General features: G+C 35.4%; 1 protein-coding gene and 1 pseudogene across 1 annotated transcript; both read left to right on the top strand.

The window, feature by feature from the left end:
• Positions 1-2,373: 2,373 nt before the first annotated feature.
• Positions 2,374-3,312, top strand: LOC140843776 (olfactory receptor 6C2-like). Its single transcript, XM_073214200.1, has one exon. It carries the CDS (start codon positions 2,374-2,376, stop codon positions 3,310-3,312), a length of 939 nt encoding a protein of 312 aa, XP_073070301.1.
• Positions 3,313-17,393: 14,081 nt separating this feature from the next.
• Positions 17,394-18,227, top strand: LOC140843877 (olfactory receptor 6C2-like; annotated as a pseudogene).
• Positions 18,228-18,570: the final 343 nt, after the last annotated feature.

Here is an 18,570-nt window from a genome sequence, read left to right as displayed (position 1 = left end):
CCTAATTCATCTGGGACTTGGGTCCACATATGAGCCATGCAAACCGTTCCTCATCCTTCTAACCCTCCGGATGTTCCGGGATAAACAAGCAACTGAAACCAGTATGTCTGTAGTCTTTGAGAGACTAAGAAAATTATTTTCTTTAAGAAACAGTTTGATGTATTTTACCAAGATCAATGGATAGTTAATTGAATTGTGGTAAAAAGAAACAAGAGTTTACAATTTTGAGTTGATTGAAGATTTTGATAGGGCTGGATTTGTATATCAACAAATGTTAAGTCACCTAAAAATAGGTGAAATGAAGGACTTCTGGAAGCAACCTTGAATTGGAAATCATCAGCTGACATAATTTAGATTCCTGCAGTTTTTTAAAAGACAAAAGAAGGAAACATGTATCAGTGAAACAATAGTGTCTATTACTTTTTTCAAGATATTTAGGAGCAAGGACATGGCTCAAATTTACAGACTTGTGTAAAGCACAGTGATATTAAGACTGAAGAAAAGAGAGGTACGTGGGTGTAATGTTTCTTTTTCTATGTCTCAAGTCTCTTATTCTACTTAATTGTTTTAATTGCTTAATCCATTGCAACTATTCATTTAATTTATTGTTGTGTGATGCTCATATTCAGAGGAGTGCCCAGCTCATCCAAAAACATCAAACCAGGGTCATCCTTGCATTCTTTACCAAAACCTGAAAACTCTTAGGTATTTACTATGGGAAATGGGCAGATGGTGAGTACAGAGTATCTCCTACTTCTGAAGGAAAGGATATTTTAAACTCATTAAATGAAACCTTTACATACCCAGTTACTTAGAATTTGCATAATGATTGATGTGGTTTTTCATCAAATTATTTATGGCCTTTAAGAAGCGTTGGAGATTGAAATCATTTTAGAAGGAATTAGTGTAGTTATTTGTTGCTAAGTAAGGATCAACCACAGATCATACAAAGGTCCAAAAGCAGAATTTTAGAGTTTTATTCAGTGGTGTTAACATATTTCTGGCAAGTGTATTGAGTAAATATGGATAGAATCCACAAAAGGAAAACTACTTCTCTGCCAAACAGTGATAAGTTAGGTAAGGTTTTTTTTTTTCTTTTTGCCTCAATGTGGGTATTATATATATTCTGAGTATATAGTCAGGTCAGGGTGTGACTCAGGAGCCACTCAGAACATTTCCTACACCAAACATAAAAGCCACCAAGAATCTTCTAAATCAGAGTCAAGGTATGGCAAAAGTAAGAGTTGTCAGAGTAGTTTTAAAATTGAGTCCACATGGTAAATATTATAACTTATCTAGGTCTGGGGATAAATATTACCTTGAATTAACTCTATATCTAAGTCTTCTACAGCTCGGAGGTTATTACATTAAACAAGATGAAAATGCTGTCTCCAACAAATGTTTTACATCTGCTATTAAGCATAAAGTATGACAAAAACACAGAGAAAGTTCTTAATGTGGCTTGGGAGATTTGAAAGGACTTCTCTAAAGAGTTAAATAGAAAAAGAGGAATGAATCACAAAGACCCAGTTACAGGTCAGAATCAGCCTAATGGATGTAGTAAGGGGTGGGAGGGGAACATAAATGATTATACAAAATTTTTTCCACACAGTTAGTACATACAAGATGACTTGTTCAGTGGAACGGGCTTTCACAGCATTCGTACAGGAAACTAGAAATATGTTGTGTCACACACACCTGTTGTGTTTTTAGTTCATTCAGGAAAAAAATCCTACAAGCAGAAAGTGACAATGAGGAAAACCTTGGTTATTGATAAGGGAAATGTGCTTAAGGGAAGTAGTATACCATGAGCTAATCTATTCCAAAGTGCAAATTAAAATAATAGTGCACCTTTAAAAAATTCTCATGGAAGATTCTATATTCCTTGGACTACATTATTCAAAAAATTCCATAAAAACATTATTTTTTTCTGAAATACAGTCATGACCATTTAGTAGGTTATAAAATCAACTTGATGATACATGTATTTATTTTTAGTGAGATATATTAGAACATAAACATCAGAGAGTAGAGAACCTAACGGTTAGTTTTTTGTTTCCAATATATGTGTGTAAGAATTTGTATAGGTGTGAGCAGGTACACTGGGCTGCAATATAAAATATCTACCTTACCATTTGTTGTTGTAAAAAACATTTGAAAGCCAGGTTTATGAATCACGTAATGATATGCCATCAACAGAGCCAAGAGCATGAATTATTTTTAAAACTCATTATCAAGAAAAACAAAATACACGAAAAATACATTGCTTGGCTTTTCTGAACAAAACCCATCGTAAGACAATTTTTCCACTCTCTACTCAGATCTTACTTCCATTGCTTTTACATGCAGACTGGGAAAAAGCAGGACCAAGGAATGAGAAACCACACATCTCTAACCAGTTTCATCCTTCTGGGATTGACAGATGACCCTCAGCTACAGATTCTGATTTTTATATTTCTACTGATCACCTACATGTTGAGTGTAACTGGAAACCTGAGCATCATCATCCTCACATTAGTGGATTCTCACCTTAAAACTGCAATGTACTTTTTTCTCCAAAATTTCTCTTTGTTAGAAATCTCATTCACTTCTGCCTGCATTCCTAGATTCTTGTACAGTATATCAACAGGTGACAGGACTGTTACATATAATGCTTGTGTATGCCAACTATTTTTTACATATGTTTTTGGAGTAACGGAATTTTTTCTCCTGGCTACCATTTCCTTTGATCGATATGTAGCCATCTGCAAACCCCTGCATTACATGACTATTATGAACTACAGGGTCTGCAAAAGGCTAATCTTCTGCTGTTGGGTGACTACTCTGCTGATCATATTGCCACCACTTAGCTTGGGACTGGACCTGGAATTCTGTGCCTCTAATGCCATTGACCACTTTGCATGTGATGCTAAGCCAATATTGAAGATCTCATGCTCAGATACATGGTTCATAGAGCAGATGGTCATTATCTGCTCTGTGATGGTTTTTATTGTGACTCTGGTGTGTGTGGTTCTGTCCTACATGTACATCATCAGAACAATTTTAAGACTTCCCTCTGCCCAGCAGAGGACAAGAGCCTTTTCCACCTGTTCTTCCCACATTATTGTGGTTTCTATCACCTATGGCAGCTGCATCTTTGTTTATATCAAACCTTCAGCAAAAGATGAAATGGCCATTAATAAGGGAGTAACTATACTCACTACTTCCATTTCCCCCATGTTAAACCCATTCATTTACACTCTGAGGAACAAACAAGTGAAACAAGCCTTTAACGACTTAGTCAAAAGATTTATACTGCTGTCAAAGAATTAGGGGAACATTGATGTCCAGATCCCTAAGCACTTTTCTTCTGTTTCTATCTAATTTTGTCTTTTCCTCATCTATATTTGCCCTTCCATCCAGTACTGACCCTGGTCAATTTACCACTTTCATATCCTTACAAAAAAGCTTCTTTCAGATGATAATTGTAATGAAGAATAATGAGAATAGGTGTTTCAGGAAATCTAAACTGGACTTCATTCCTAAGATTTCCTTACCATTACTGAAAGGATTAGGAAATTTATCTTAAAATATTAGTACAATAGTGAACATAATCACTGAAAAGAAAGCACACAGAAAAACAAAACTAAAATAAAAACCTTTCTCTAATGAGAAGGGACTTAATATTGAAAAGAATCAATACTTTTCTAAGTGTTATGAGGTAAAATCTCATACATGCAAAAATTTTTTCAAATAGGGAATATGAATAAGATTTATGATTTGAAAGAAGCATTTTTAATGGAGCATCTTTAAAATTACTTGATTCACATATTATTTTATTGACTGGATCCTGTACAATATACAAGTTATTTAAAATTTGCCAAAGGGACATGATTTAAGTTACAAGGAAGAGAGAAATGCACTGGCAATTCCTGTTTAAGATAAATCCTTCACTGAAGTTACATAGAACAGATTAACATTGACATTCCAATTAAAATCTTAAATCTTGAATGTAGAGCATTTAAAAAACAAATGGCTGTAAGCACAAGGAAACTAATGTAGGGCTAGAAGAGTGATAAATAAGCAGTAAGCCAAATATACTGGGAAGGAAAAAAAGAATAAAATGTGAATACAAATACCAATGAGATGATTTTCTCTTTTAAAAGGAAAAATGACTGTTGAAGTATCCAAATTATGAACCTAACAATAATTCCTTTAAGACAGACTAGCGTTTCATTACTGAATGCATTATGCACCAACTTCCACTTCTATAGTTGAACATAGCAAAATTTCCTTTGATTCTTGTTCTCGTACTTCAGGCCACTTCTCATACTGTCACTTACGCAGGCAGGAATTGTCCCCTCATTTTTCGACTTCCAAACCCAAAGGGCCCTCCAGTTAAAATGACATTCCCACAGGAATTTTTTGGTGACCTTGTCTTATGATTGCACCAAGAGTACCACCAGGCCTTGGTCAGTCTGACTCATACACACTAGTGTCATCACTTACCCGGTACTTTCATATCTTACCAAACTGCATTTCATCTTTACTTGTCCTTCTACTCTCAGTGGCAAATGCCTTGGGGAATCTTTGCTTCATATGCCAAATTCTAGAATGCTTTATGCCTGGTGCCTAGAGAAATATTAGTTACATAAGGGATAAGTTACCAACATGATGATTTGAAGCTTCAGAAGATGCAAATGAGAACTAACATATGAAGGGAAAAAACACTGAAGTAACAATGACTTGAATCTGTGAATAACAGATAAAGAATGGCATGACTGTAAGAAAGAATCCTGTTAAATTATTTATTTTTAAATATCTAAAGGAAATAAAATGTAAGCCACAATTTGTAGAAAATGTATATTGATAAACCTGAAAATAATCCTACAACATATATGTGTATTCATAATTTACACTGGAGAAATGTGGAGAAATCAAAGTTTAAAAGCATGAATTATTGAAAGGGGATTAAACATGATGGCATGAGAAGTGAGATAGAAACCTTCTCTCAAAACCACATATAATATGAAAATACAGTAAATACAACTAATCCTAAAAGAGCAACAGAAAAGAAGGCTGCACCAGAGTGCATACACCTAGAGAAAAGAACAGACCTCATGGAACAGGGCAACGTATCAAAGCTGTGATCCAGTTGGATTGAAGCCCTTCCCCAACCCCAGATCACTGGCATGAGGAAGAGAAATGGAGTGGGGAGGGGGTTCAGACCTAAGATTGCTGAAGACCCAGCCCTGGAGATCTGCTCTGGTGGTACAAACCTACATTATATGGTGCTCTGGAGATTAGTGGGGTTGGAAAGCTGAAACAGGTGGAATACTTGGAGAGACTGAGATTCCAGCTGCTTGTGGAAAGCAGGGATCCACATCTGGCTTCTCTCTGACAAAAGAAAGGCAGGCAGTCTGAGAGACTTCCTAACAGCAAGAGGGCTGCTAACGGGGCAAGGAATGCAGAGAGCTTGCTGCTCAGGAGAAAGGACAGGTGGACAAAATCAGGCACACTCTGCCCAGAAATTTAGGAACTTTCAAGAGCTATAGGTGCTCCATTCCCCTGCCGGGTTACCCAGCTTCAAGGCCTCCCACCATAGTATGCAGCCCACTGCACCTTCCTCCTGGCTGGCATCAGCTGGCAAACTGGCTACCCCTGCTCTTGTACCAGACCAGCCAGGGGAAATCCCAGCCTATTGCAACTACAAGCACAAACCATAGAGGATTCTACCTGCATGCTTGGCTCAGTGGCCCTGGTAATGGAGACAGGCGTTGCACTGAGAAGTAGGAAACAGGTCATTCTTCCTGACAAGCAGCAGTGCCACTCACCTGCGACCCCTGCAATTGCTTCAGAGGCTGAGCAGGTCCAGACAGTAGACCTTCTGGCACTAGAGGGCATGACATACAAATATGAAACACCAAAGGAACCTGGTTCAAACCAAAATCCCACAAACACTGGAAAAGGGCCATGTGAAATTGAATTTATCAATCTTCCAGAATGAGACTTCAAAATAAAAATCATGAACATGCTCATGGAGGTACAGAAAAATACTCAAGACCACAGGGAAGAATGAGATTCAATCACTAAAGAACACAGTATCTGAAATGAAACAAAAAATGGGGATATGTTAAAGCAGATTAGATGAAGCAGAGAAGACAGTAAATGAAGTAGAAATCAGAGAAGAGGAATACAAAGAAACTGAGGCACAGAGGAAAAAGGATGTCTAGAAATAAAAGAACATTGACAGAACTATGTGACCAATTAAAACAGAAAAAAATATTTGCATTATAGTGGTTCCAGAAGAAGAAGAGAGAGAAAAGGATAGAAAGTGACTTGAGGAGATAATTGATAAAAACGTCCCCAATCTAGGGAAGGAGTTATTCTCTCAGGCCATGGAGGTGCACAGAGCTCCCAAAAGAAGGGACCCAAGGAAGACAATATCAAGACATACAATAATTAAAATGTCAAAGATAAGGGATAACGACAGAATATTAAAAGCAACCAGAGAGGGAATAAAGATAACATACAAAGGAAAACCCATCAGGCTATCATCAGACTTCTCAGCAGAAACCTCACAGGCCAGAAGGGAGTGGCATGATATATTTAATACAATGAAGCAGAAGGGCCTCCAACCAAGAATACCCTACCCAGCAAGATTATCATTTAATTTGAAGAAAAGATTAAATGATTTTCAGATAAAAAGCTGAATTTAGCTCCCACAAACCATCTATCCAGTATATTTTGGAGGGACTCTTCTAGATGGAAGTGTTCCTAAGGCTAAATAGCTGTCACCAGAGAAAATAAAACCACACTAAGAAACTAGAACAATTAATTACTAAGCAGATGCAAATTCAAATCAACTATCCCCAATGTCAATCAAGGGATACATAAAGAGTCCAGAATATAAAACCTAATATTTTAAGAATTGCAGAGGAAGAAAAAACAGAACCATTATATTGTGTTTATAATAGCATACTAAGTGAGTTAAATTAGACCATTAGATAATGAGGAAGTTACCCTTGAACATTTGATAACCACAAAACTAAAGCTTGAAATGGCAATAAGTACATACCTATCAATAATTACTCTAAATGTAAATGGTCTGAATGCACCAATCAAAAGACATAGAGTCACTGAATGGATTAAAAAAATAAGACCCAACTATATGCTGCCCACAACAGCTCACTTCAAACCCAAAGACATACAAGGACTGAAAGTAAAGGGATGGAGTAAGACATTTCATGCAACGAATAGGGAGAAAAAAACAGGAGTTGAAGTACTTGTACCAGACAAAATAAACTTCAAAACAAAGAAAGTAACAAGAGACAAAGAAAGACATTACATAATGATAAAGGGATCAGTCAAACACAGGGATGGAATCAAAAATATCTATGAACCCAACACAGGCACATCTACATATGTGGAACATATATTAACAGAATTAAAGGGGGAAATAGAATGCAATGCATTCATTCTAGGAGACTTCAGCACACCATTCACTCCAAGGACAGATCAACCAGACAGAAAATAAGTAAGGAAACAGAGGCACTGAACAACACATTTAGAAGAGATGGACCTAACAGACATCCATAGGGCCCTCCATCCAAAACAGCAGGATACATATTCTTCTCAAGTGCACATTGAATGTTTTCAAGAATAGATCATATACTAGGCCATGAAAAGAGGCTCAGTAAATTAAAAAAGATTGAAATTGAACCAGCCATCTTCTCAGACCACAAAGCTATAAAACTAGAAATAAATTACACAAAGAGAATGAAAAAGCCCACAAACACATGGAGGCTTAACAACATGCTTCTAAATAATCAATGGATCAATGACCAAATAAAAACAGAGATCAAGCAATATATGGAAACAAATGACAACAATAATTCAACACCAAAATATCTCTGGGACATGGAAAAGGCCATGCTAAGAGAGAAGTATACTGCAATATAGGCCTACTCGGGAAAGAAGAACAATCCCATATGAACAGTCTAAATTCACAATTAATGAAACTAGAAGAAGAACAAATGAGGCCCAAAGTCAGTAGATGGAGGGACATAATAAAGATTAAAGCAGAAAATAAAAAAAAAATTGAGGAGAAAAAAACAATAGAAAGAATCAATGAAAGCAAGAGCTTGTTCTTGGAGAAAATAAACCAAATAGTTAAACACCTAGCCAGACTTATCAAGAAAAAAAGAGAGTCTATGCACATAAACAGAATTAGAAAAAAAAAGGTCACTAAGGCACCACAGAAATGCAAAGAATTATTAGATATTACTATGAAAATTATATGCTAACAAAGTAGATAATCTAGTAGAAATGGACAACTTTCTAGAAAAATACAGTCTTCCAAGGATAACCCAGGAAAAAACAGGAAATATGAACAGACTAATTAACAGCAATAAATTGAATTGGTAATAAAAAAACTACCTAAGAATAAAACCCCTGGACCAGATGGATTCAAACCATTGAATTTTATTTAAGACTTAGTGAAGTCATGCTACCCATCCTCCCTAAAGATTTCCAAAAGCCAGAAGAGGAGGAAATACTTCCAAACTCATTCTCTGATGCCAGCATAAGAATAATACCAAAACCAGGCAAAGACACCACAAAAAATGAAAACTATACATCAGTATCCCTGATGAACATAGACACAAAAATGCTTATATTAGCACCTTGAATTTGAAAATACATCAAAAAGATCATCGACCATGTTCAAGTAGGGTTTATTCCTGTGATGCAAGGATGGTACCATATTTGAAAATCCGTCAGCATCCACCACACCAACAAAAAGGACAAAACCACATGGTCATCTCCAGAGATGCTGAAAAAGCATTTGACAAAATTCAACACCCATAAAAGAAATATCTGCGAGTACTAAATTTTAACAAAATTAATTTTATTAACAAAGTATGATAAAAGTAAAAGGTAATATATTTATATGATATCCATTAGGAATATTAAAATAATGGTAATAAATGATGTTAATTGGATTATATACTATAAAAACTGTAAAATTAGTTTTAAAATGTCAGGTAACAAATATTGAGACATAAGTAATAAGTGGAAATGGAAAAAGAAGTAAAAACCAGAAAAGAGGAGAAAAGAAAAAATGGTCTTTAGCCTGGATATTCAATCTCATTGAGGAAATCCTGCCTCTAGGCATTTTTCTAATTGCTAATCATCTGTTCTGTGCAGAGCCTCCTCAGGTGAGTCCATTAAGAACAAAGAGGGCCCTGCATGAATTTCCCAATATTTAAGGGTGTTTTAGAGAAAGGTTCTCCAATTTTTAGCCCCCACTGAATACCAAAAATGTTTAGTGGCCTTCCACATCTCAAGCAGATGAAAGCATCTGGGCAGGTATCCTCACCCTATGGCTACCTCAGATTTCTGAAAGACTTAGCTTCTCTGATTCTTTGATTCTGCCATAACCTATGCTATTAATCCATCAGCTTAAATCCAGACAACATATATACTTCACTTAATATTTTATTTTTGCTTTTTTCTCTAAGTGGGAGTTCCTTAGCCTATGTATACAACTACATGAAGGGTGTAGAGTTCAGCTTCTGAAAATCAAGCCCTCAGCCTCAGCCATACGAGTGAATGTAACTACTGTCACATCACTGATTTCTGACTTCTTTAACCAAAGGTGAAAAACCATTTTCTATTCAAGCCTGGTTTATCCTCTGGGCTCATAGCTTGGTCACAAATGTATATGTTATCCATTATATTAGTTTTCTAGACCATAACCTGGTTGCTCTTTGCTACTATTTAGTCACACATTATCTCAATGTGAGCTCCGAACAAATGATAAACATGCTCATGATTCAGATGAGTTTAAATAGTTATTTCATTCATAATGAATAGAGATTGAAGAATATGGCTAAGAAGAGGGAGGTTGCTTTGACTTTCCTGCCATGTTAGAAGCCAAACAATTCTGCTATCATGAGGCAATGACACTGTCCCCGAGAGCTGACTCAGTGGTGAGTAGAGGTAAGAGAGCCGTGTGCTTGCCTTGCACATAGCCAGTTATGAGTAGTGATTTATTCTAATCTCATCAAGCAGATAAATTTTGTAGAAAATTATTCAGTAACCTAGGTTTTGCAAATATTCTTGGGTGGGGATTTTTAAACATTCATAAAAGGAGACAAGATACAATAATTACCAGACATGTACTCATTGCCTGGTTTCCATAGTTACCAATATATTAAAAATACTTCTCTCTATCACTCTCTGATATTTTACTTTTTGGCTGGCATTTCACATTATACCATTCACCCACACATTCATTACAATTCACCCACAAGTTTATCTGTAAATATGACTAGCTGCTAAGGAAAATTTCTTAATAAGAATAATATCATTATGCCATTGTCCCACATATCAATATTATCAATAAGTCATAATAGATTTTCATATTCTGTATGTATTCGTATTTCCCTGGGTCACATAAAGATGTTTTGTTTTTTGTTTTGTATTTCTTTTAGGTAAGGTGTTTGGATCAAAATCTAACACATTACTTTTGGTAGTTATGTTACTTACATCATTTAAAAATTTCCTTATGATCCTTTCACTTTTTCTTGCTTTAATTAAGGGAGAAATTAGGTCATTTGTAGTTAATGACATCTTTGAATATTTAACTGATTGCTTCTTTATGGTGTCACTTATATTGTTTCTCGGTCATCCAGTTTCTTCTTAAATGTTAGCTAGATTTAATTACTGATTTGATTTAGATTAATGGTTATAGTAAAATGATCAGTAGGTGAGATAGTATGTTTACTGTTGCACCACATCGTGACCCTTATAATGTACATATGACATACTTTTAGCAATGCTTAGATTAGTCAGTGTATTCAGGTCTTGGTAGCCTGATATCTCTGTTATGAATATCCCCATCAATATTTCACAAATAGTGTTTAGCACACAGTAACACATTGTTGAGCTTCATTCTTCTCTTAATAGGTTTTAAAACATTGTTTTCTTTTGTATTTGTGTGAATTCATGGCTTTTTTGATAACGTATTTGACTCCAAGGAAAGGTAGAAAGGAGCATTCCCTCCTTTATCAATGTTTTGTGGTAGTAATCTGATGTCCTAGTGACATTCACTGGTCAATTTCCATTTAAAGACTATATGATCACAGATTTTAAAAATATATTATATATGTTTTATTAAATTCATTATGCTATTTGCAAACTCATATTGTCCCATTTCATTTTATTTTACTTTTTATGGTGCTATCATTAAGGTACAATTACGTGAGCAAGAGTGTGGTTACTAGGCTTCCCCCATTATCAAGTCCCCACACCATATCCCATTACTGTCACTGTCCATCAGCATATTAAGATGCTATAGAATCACTACTTGTCTTCTCTGTGCTGTACATCCTTCCCTGTGCCCCATGCCCCCTACATTATGTTTGCTAATCATAATGCCCCTTTTTCCCCCTTATCCCTTCCTTCCCACCCACCCTCCCCAGTCCCTTTCCCTTTGGTAACTGTTAGTCCATTCTTGGGTTTTGTGAGTCTGCTGCTGTTTTGTTTCTTTGGTTTTTCTTTGTTCTTCTCCACAGATGAGTGAAATCATTTGATACATGTCTTTCTCCGCCTGGCTTATTTCCCTGAGTATAATACCCTCTAGCTCCATCCATGTTGTTGCAAATGATAGGATTTGTTTTCCTCTTATGGCTGAATAGTATTCAATTGTGTATATGTACCACATCTTCTTTATTCTCTCATCTACCGATGCACACTGAGGTTAATTCCATATCTTGGCTACTGTAAATAGTACTGCAATAAACATAGGGATGCATATGTATTTTTGAATCTGAGAACTTGTATTCTTTGGATAAATTCCTAGGATTGGAATTCCTGGATGAAATTGTATTTATATTTTTGGATTTTTGAGGAACCTCCATATTGCTTTCCACAATGGTTGAACCAGCATACATTCCCACCAGCAGTGTAGGAGGGTTCCCCTTTCTCTGCATCCTTACTAGCATTTGTTGTTTTCTTAGTCTTTTCAATGCTGGCCATCCTAACTGGTGTGAGGTGATAGCTCATTGTGGTTTTTATTTGCATTTCCATGATAATTAAGAATGTGGAGCATCTTTTCATATGCCTGTGAGCCATCTGAATTTCTTCTTTGAAGAATTGTCTGTTCATATCCTCTGCCCATTTTTTAATTGGGTCATGCTTACTGGGTGTCAAGGTGTGTGAGTTCTTTATATATTTGGGATGTTAACCTCTTGTCAGATTTGTCATTTACAAATATATTCTCCCATACAAAGAATATATTTACTTTGGATTATATGGAAACAAAAAGGATGCCTTTTTGTTCTGTTGATGGTGTCCTTTGTTGTACAGAAACTTTTGAGTTTGTTGTAGTCCCATTTGTTCATTTTGCATTTGTTTCCCTTGCTTGAGGAGATGTGTTCAGGAAAAAAGTTGCTCATGTTTATATTCAGGAGATTTTTGTCTATGTTTTCTTCTAAGAGTTCTATGGTTTCGTGACTTACATTCAGGTCTCTGATCCATTTTGAGTTTGCTTTTGTGTATTGGGTTAAACAATAATACAGTTTCGATCTCTTGCATGTAGGCATCCAGTTTTGCCAACACCTGTTGTTGACTAGACTGTCATTTCCCCATTGTATGTCCATAGCTCCTTAATTGTATATGAATTAACCATATATGCTTGGGTTTATATCTGTGCTCTCTATCCTGTTCCATTGGTCTATGGGACTGTTCCTGTGCCAGTAGCAAATTGTCTTGATTACTGTGGCTTTGTCATAGAGCTTGATGTCTGGGAGCATAATTTCCCCAGCTTCATTTTTCCTTCTCAGGATTTCTTTGGCTATTCAAGGTGTTTTGTGGTTCCATATAAATTTTAGAAGGATTTTCTGTAGTTCATTGAAGAATGCTATTTGTATTTTGATAGGAATTGCTCTCAATCTGTAGATTGCTTTAGTCAAAATGGCCATTTTTACAATATTAATTCTTCCTATTCATGAAAACGTGATGTATTTCCATTTATTGGTATTTTCTTTAATTTCTCTCATGAGTGTCTTGCAGTTTTCAGAGTATAAATCTTTCACTTCCTTGCTTAGGCTTGTTCCTAGGTATTTTATTCTTTTTGTTGCAGTTGTGAATGGAATTGTTTTCCTGATTTCTCTTTCTGCTAGTTCATCTTTAGTGTATAGGAATTCAACAGATTTCTGTGTATTAATTTTGTGTCCTGCAACTTTGCTGAATTCAGATATTAGATCTAGTAGCTTTGGAGTGGATTTTTTACGGCTTTTTATGTACAATATCATGTCTTCTGCACTCCTTGCCAATCAATATAAGCGGAGCTCTTTTTCTGGACTGCCGATTCTACTCCATTGTTCTGTATGTATGTTTTGATGCCACGACCGTCTGTAGCTTTCTTGTTTAGTTTGTAATCAGGAAGTGTGATGCCCCCAGATTATTATTTTTTCTGATTATTACTCTGCTTGTTTCATAGAAAACTATTAAAATCAAGATTGGAATATTTATATTTTTATTAAATATTAAATGAAAATTTTTATTTAACATCATTCAATATTAGGAATTAAATATTTTATTTATTGTTAATAAAATTAATAAATATTAAACAGAAATAATTTCAAAAATAAATAGCATGAATCATTTAAAAAGTACTGAGTATGAAAGATTTGAAAAATATATAAGGCCTATTTAGAAAAAAAGAAAGTTTTTCTGAAAAGTAACATGAAATTCTATGTAAATAAAATAGAATAAACACATTTAAAGACCATCTTACAAGTGGTGAAATAGTCACAATACACGTAACAGGATATACGTACATTGATAACAAGATTTATATACGTAAGCAATAGTAATTTATGCTTAGTTTTAGGAAATATTGTCAGTAGAACAAGACATTTGTACAAAAATGTCTGTATCACAGCTGAAGGTTGAGTTAAAAAGATTTATATATTTACAATAAAAATTGTAGAATCACTTAATAAGCTCAAATTTTTTATAATAGAAATGTTTCTTAAGCAATCACAAAGTATCAAATGTTAGAATTCATTTCAAATTCTGATGGAATGCACCAAAATGAAATAGTGCATCTTTTCCAAATGATACAAATTTCTAACTGTTTAGTAAAAAGGTTTGTTTTTAATTGTCAAAATAATTTGAAAGCCATGACATAAAGGATGCTTCATATTTGTGAATATGTCAGTTCATAAGAATATATTTACTTTGGATTATATGGAAATGTATAATAGACTAAGGGCAGTTATTGCCTTTAGCTTATTTTTCCATTTTTCTTATGTTAATTTTTTAATAATAAATAGGCATTACTTATGGTAAAAGTATGTTACCGAAGAAGAAAAGATGTAATTGTATTCTCTTACAGTAACTAGACACTATCGGTGTTATTGAAGAAAAGGAGTAAAAAGTGGGCTTGCTCTTTCACATTTGATTTATATTTTGTGTAAAGTCCTTTGTTGGATAGCACTGTGGAATCTTCAGTTCTCTGAGGGCATTGTCCCCACTGCTGCCTGTTTCAGAGTCCTTGCCAAAATATTACACAAAAGATTCATAAATAACTTTGGATCCTAATTCATCTGGGACTTGAGTCCACATACAAGCCATGCAAACCGTACCTCATCCTTCTAACCCTCAGGCTGTTCAGGAATAAGCAAGCAACTGAAAACACCATGTCTGTTGTCTGTAGTCTTTGAGAGACTTAGAAAATTATTTTCTTTTAGAAACAGTTTTATGTGTTTTACCAAGATTAGAGAGATATGAATAGTTAGTTGAATTGTGCTAAAAAGAAACAAAAGTTTATAATTTTGAGTAGAATAAAGGGTTTGATAGGGCTGGATTTGTATATCAACATATATTAGGTCACCTAAAATAGGTGAAACAAAGGACTTCTGGAAGCAACCTTGAATTGGAAATCATCTGCTGACATAATTAAAATCCTTGCACTCTCTGAAATGTTTGGTTTTCTATAAGACAAGAGAAGTAAACATAGAGTAGTCAAAGAATAGTGTTAATTTATTTTCAAGATATTTAGGAGCAAGGACATGGCCTAAAGTTTCAAGACTTGTGTAGGGCAGAGTTGTGTTATCACAGAAGAAAGGAGAGGTAGGAGGCCTGTATATGTTTCCTTTTCCATATCTTGTGTTGACTCAACTATTTAATTATTTTAATTACTGTATCTATTGTAACTATTCACTTAACTTATTGTTAGTTGTGTGATGTTCACATTCATGGAAGTGCCCTGCTCATCCTAAAACATCAAACCAGGGTCATCCTTTCATTCCTTTACCAAAACCTGAAAACTCTTGGAGGTTTACTACGGGTAATAGGCAAGTGGTTGATTCAGAGTATGTCCCACTTCTGAAGGAAAGGACTATTTTTAAAGTAATTAAGTGAAACATTCTCATAGCTAGTTAATTAGAATTTCTATAACAAATGACTTGGTTATTCTTCAATTTACTTATGGCTTTAAGCAAACATTGGAGATTGAAATCATTTTGGAAGGAATTAGTGTAGTTATTTGGTGTTAATAAGGATCAACCACAGAGCAGCTGATGGTCCTAATGCAGGATTTAAGAGTTTTAATCTGTGGCGTTAATAATATATTTCTGGCAGGTGTAGTGAGAAGGTATGAATGGAATCCATAAAGGAAAGCTATTTCTATGAAAAAAAACAGTGATAAGTCAGGTAAAACAATTTGCCTTCGCAGGTATGACATACATGCCGAGTGTGTAGTCAGGCTATGGTGTGACTCAGGAGCCACTCAGAGCATTTCCTCCACCACAAAGAAAAGCCAACAAGAATCACCTAAAGCAGAGTAAGGGGTTCAGCAAAAGTAACAGTTGTCAGAGTGGGTTTTTTTTGTATTGTTTTTTTATTTTGGTATTATTAATATACAATCACATGAGCAACATTGTGGTTACTAGATTCCCCCCATTATCAAGTCCCCACCACACACCCCATTACAGTCACTGTCCATCAGCGTAGGAAGATGCTATAGAGTCACTACTTGTCTTCTCTGGCTATGCTGCCTTCCCCAACCCCCTGCTACATTATGTGTGCTGATCTTAAAGCCCCTTCTTCTCCTTCTCCCTCCCTTCCCACCCACCTCCCCCAGTCCCTTTCCCTTTGGCAACTGTCAGAGTAGTTTTAAAATTGAATCCACATTATAAACAAATGACTTATCTATATCTGAGGTTATATATTACCTTGAAGTTACTCTATATCTCAGTCCATACTGCTCTGTGCTTATTACATTAAACAAGATGAAAATCCTGTTTCCAACAAATTTTTTACACCCTCTAATTAACATAGAGTGTGACAAAAAGACATAGAAAGTTTTTAAAGTGGCCTGGGAGATTTGGAAGTACTTCTCTGAAGAGTGCAAGTAGAAAACAGAGGAATGAATCACAGAGAGTCAGGTATATGTCAGAATCAGCAAATGGATGAAGTAAGGGGGAGAGAGAAAGTAAAACAATTTGATAATATTTTTTTTCCAGACAGGTAGTCCATGTAACATGACTTGTTCAGGGAACAGAGACTTCAACGGCATTAGTAGATGGATCTAGATACATCTTGTGTCAAAAACACACCTCATGTGTTTTTTGTTTATTCAAGGAAAAAAAGGGCTACAAGCAGATAGTGAAACTGGGTAAAATTTTGGTTATTGATAAGGGAAATATTCTTAAGGGAACAAATGTGTGATGAACGAATCTATTCCAAAGTGCAAATTAAAAGAATAGTGCACATTTAAAAAATTAGCAGGGAAAATTATGTTTTCCTTATACTGTATTATTCAAAAAAATCCATGAAAACTTTAATTTTTCCCAATACATGTCATGACCATTTAGTGGGCTATAAAATCAATTTGATGGTATTTGTATCTATTTTTAATGAGATACATTAGCACATAAAACATCAGAGAGCAGGGCACCAAAGGATCAGTATTTTATTGTCATTTTTGTTCCCAGTATATGTGTGTAAGTATTGGTGTGGTTGTGAACTTGTACACAGGGTTGCAGTATGAAATGCCTATATTACCATATGTTGTAGTAAAAACATTTGAAAACAAGGTTTCTGATCCATGTAATGATATGCTGTCAACACAGCCGAGTATGAATTATTTTTAAATTTCATTATTAAATAAAACAAAACACACGTAAATTGTGTGTGACTTTTCTGAACAAAACCATAATAAGACTATTTTACCATCATATTCTCAGAACTTACATCCTTTGCTTTTACATGCAGTTTGGGCAAAATTCAGTCCCACTGGAATGAGAAACCACACATTTGTAACCAGTTCCATCCTTCTCAGATTGACAGATGACCCTCAGCTACACATTCTGATTTTTGTATTTCTACTTATCTCCTACATGTTGAGTTTCACTGGAAACCTGAGCATCATCATCCTCACATTAGCGGATTCTCACCTTAAAACTGCGATGTACTTTTTTCTTCAAAATTTCTCCTTCTTAGAAATCTCGTTCACATCTGCCTGCATTCCTAGATTCTTGTACAGTATATCAACAGGTGACGGGACTATTACATATAATGCTTGTATATGCCAACTATTTTTTATAGATGTTTTTGGAGTAACAGAATTTTTTCTTCTGGCCACCATGTCCTTTGATCGATATGTAGCCATCTGCAAACCCCTGCATTACATGACTATTATGAGCTACAGGGTCTGCAAAAGGCTCGTCTTCTGCTGTTGGATGACTTCTTAGTTGATCGTATTGCCACCACTCAGCTTGGGACTGGACCTGGAATTCTGTGCCTCTAATGCCATTGACCACTTTGCATGTGATGCTAACCCTATGCTGAAGATCTCAAGCTCAGATACATGGCTCATAGAGCAGATGGTTATTGTCTGTGCTGTGATGACTTTTCTCATGACTCTGGTGTGTGTGATGATTCTGTCCTACATGTACATCATCAGAACAATTCTAAGACTCCCCTCTGCCCAGCAGAGGACAAGAGCCTTTTCCACCTGCTCTTCCCACATAATGGTGGTTTTCATCACCTATGGAAGCTGCATCTTTGTTTATATCAAACCTTCAGCAAAAGATGAAATGGCCATTAATAAGGGAGTAGCACTACTCACTACTTCCATTTCCCCCATGCTGAACCCATTCATTTACACTCTGAGGAACAAACAAGTGAAACAAGCCTTTAATGACTTAGTCAAAAGGTTTAAATTGCTGTAAAAGAATTAGGGGAATGTTTATGTCAGTATCCCTAAGCATATTTTCTTCAGTTTCTGTCTAATTTTGCCTTTTCCTGATCTAGATTTGGCATTCCATTTCGTACCATCCTTGGTCAAGTCACCCCTTTGATCTCCTTACAGAAAAGCTTCTTTCAGATGATAATTGTAATGAAGAAAAATGAGAATAGATGTCTCAGGAAATCTAAGCATGACTTCACTCCTAACATTTCCTTTCCAATTCTAAGAGGTTTGGGAAACTTATCTTAAAATATTAGTACATTAGTGAAGACCATTCCTTTAAATAGAACACATACAAAAAGCAAACCAAAAACCTTACTTAAATA

Source organism: Manis javanica, chromosome 10 (assembly GCF_040802235.1).
Source record: "Manis javanica isolate MJ-LG chromosome 10, MJ_LKY, whole genome shotgun sequence".
In the NCBI taxonomy this organism is placed as follows: domain Eukaryota; kingdom Metazoa; phylum Chordata; class Mammalia; order Pholidota; family Manidae; genus Manis; species Manis javanica.
Note: the sequence above shows the minus strand (reverse complement) of the source record. Positions and strands in the feature narration are given on the sequence as shown.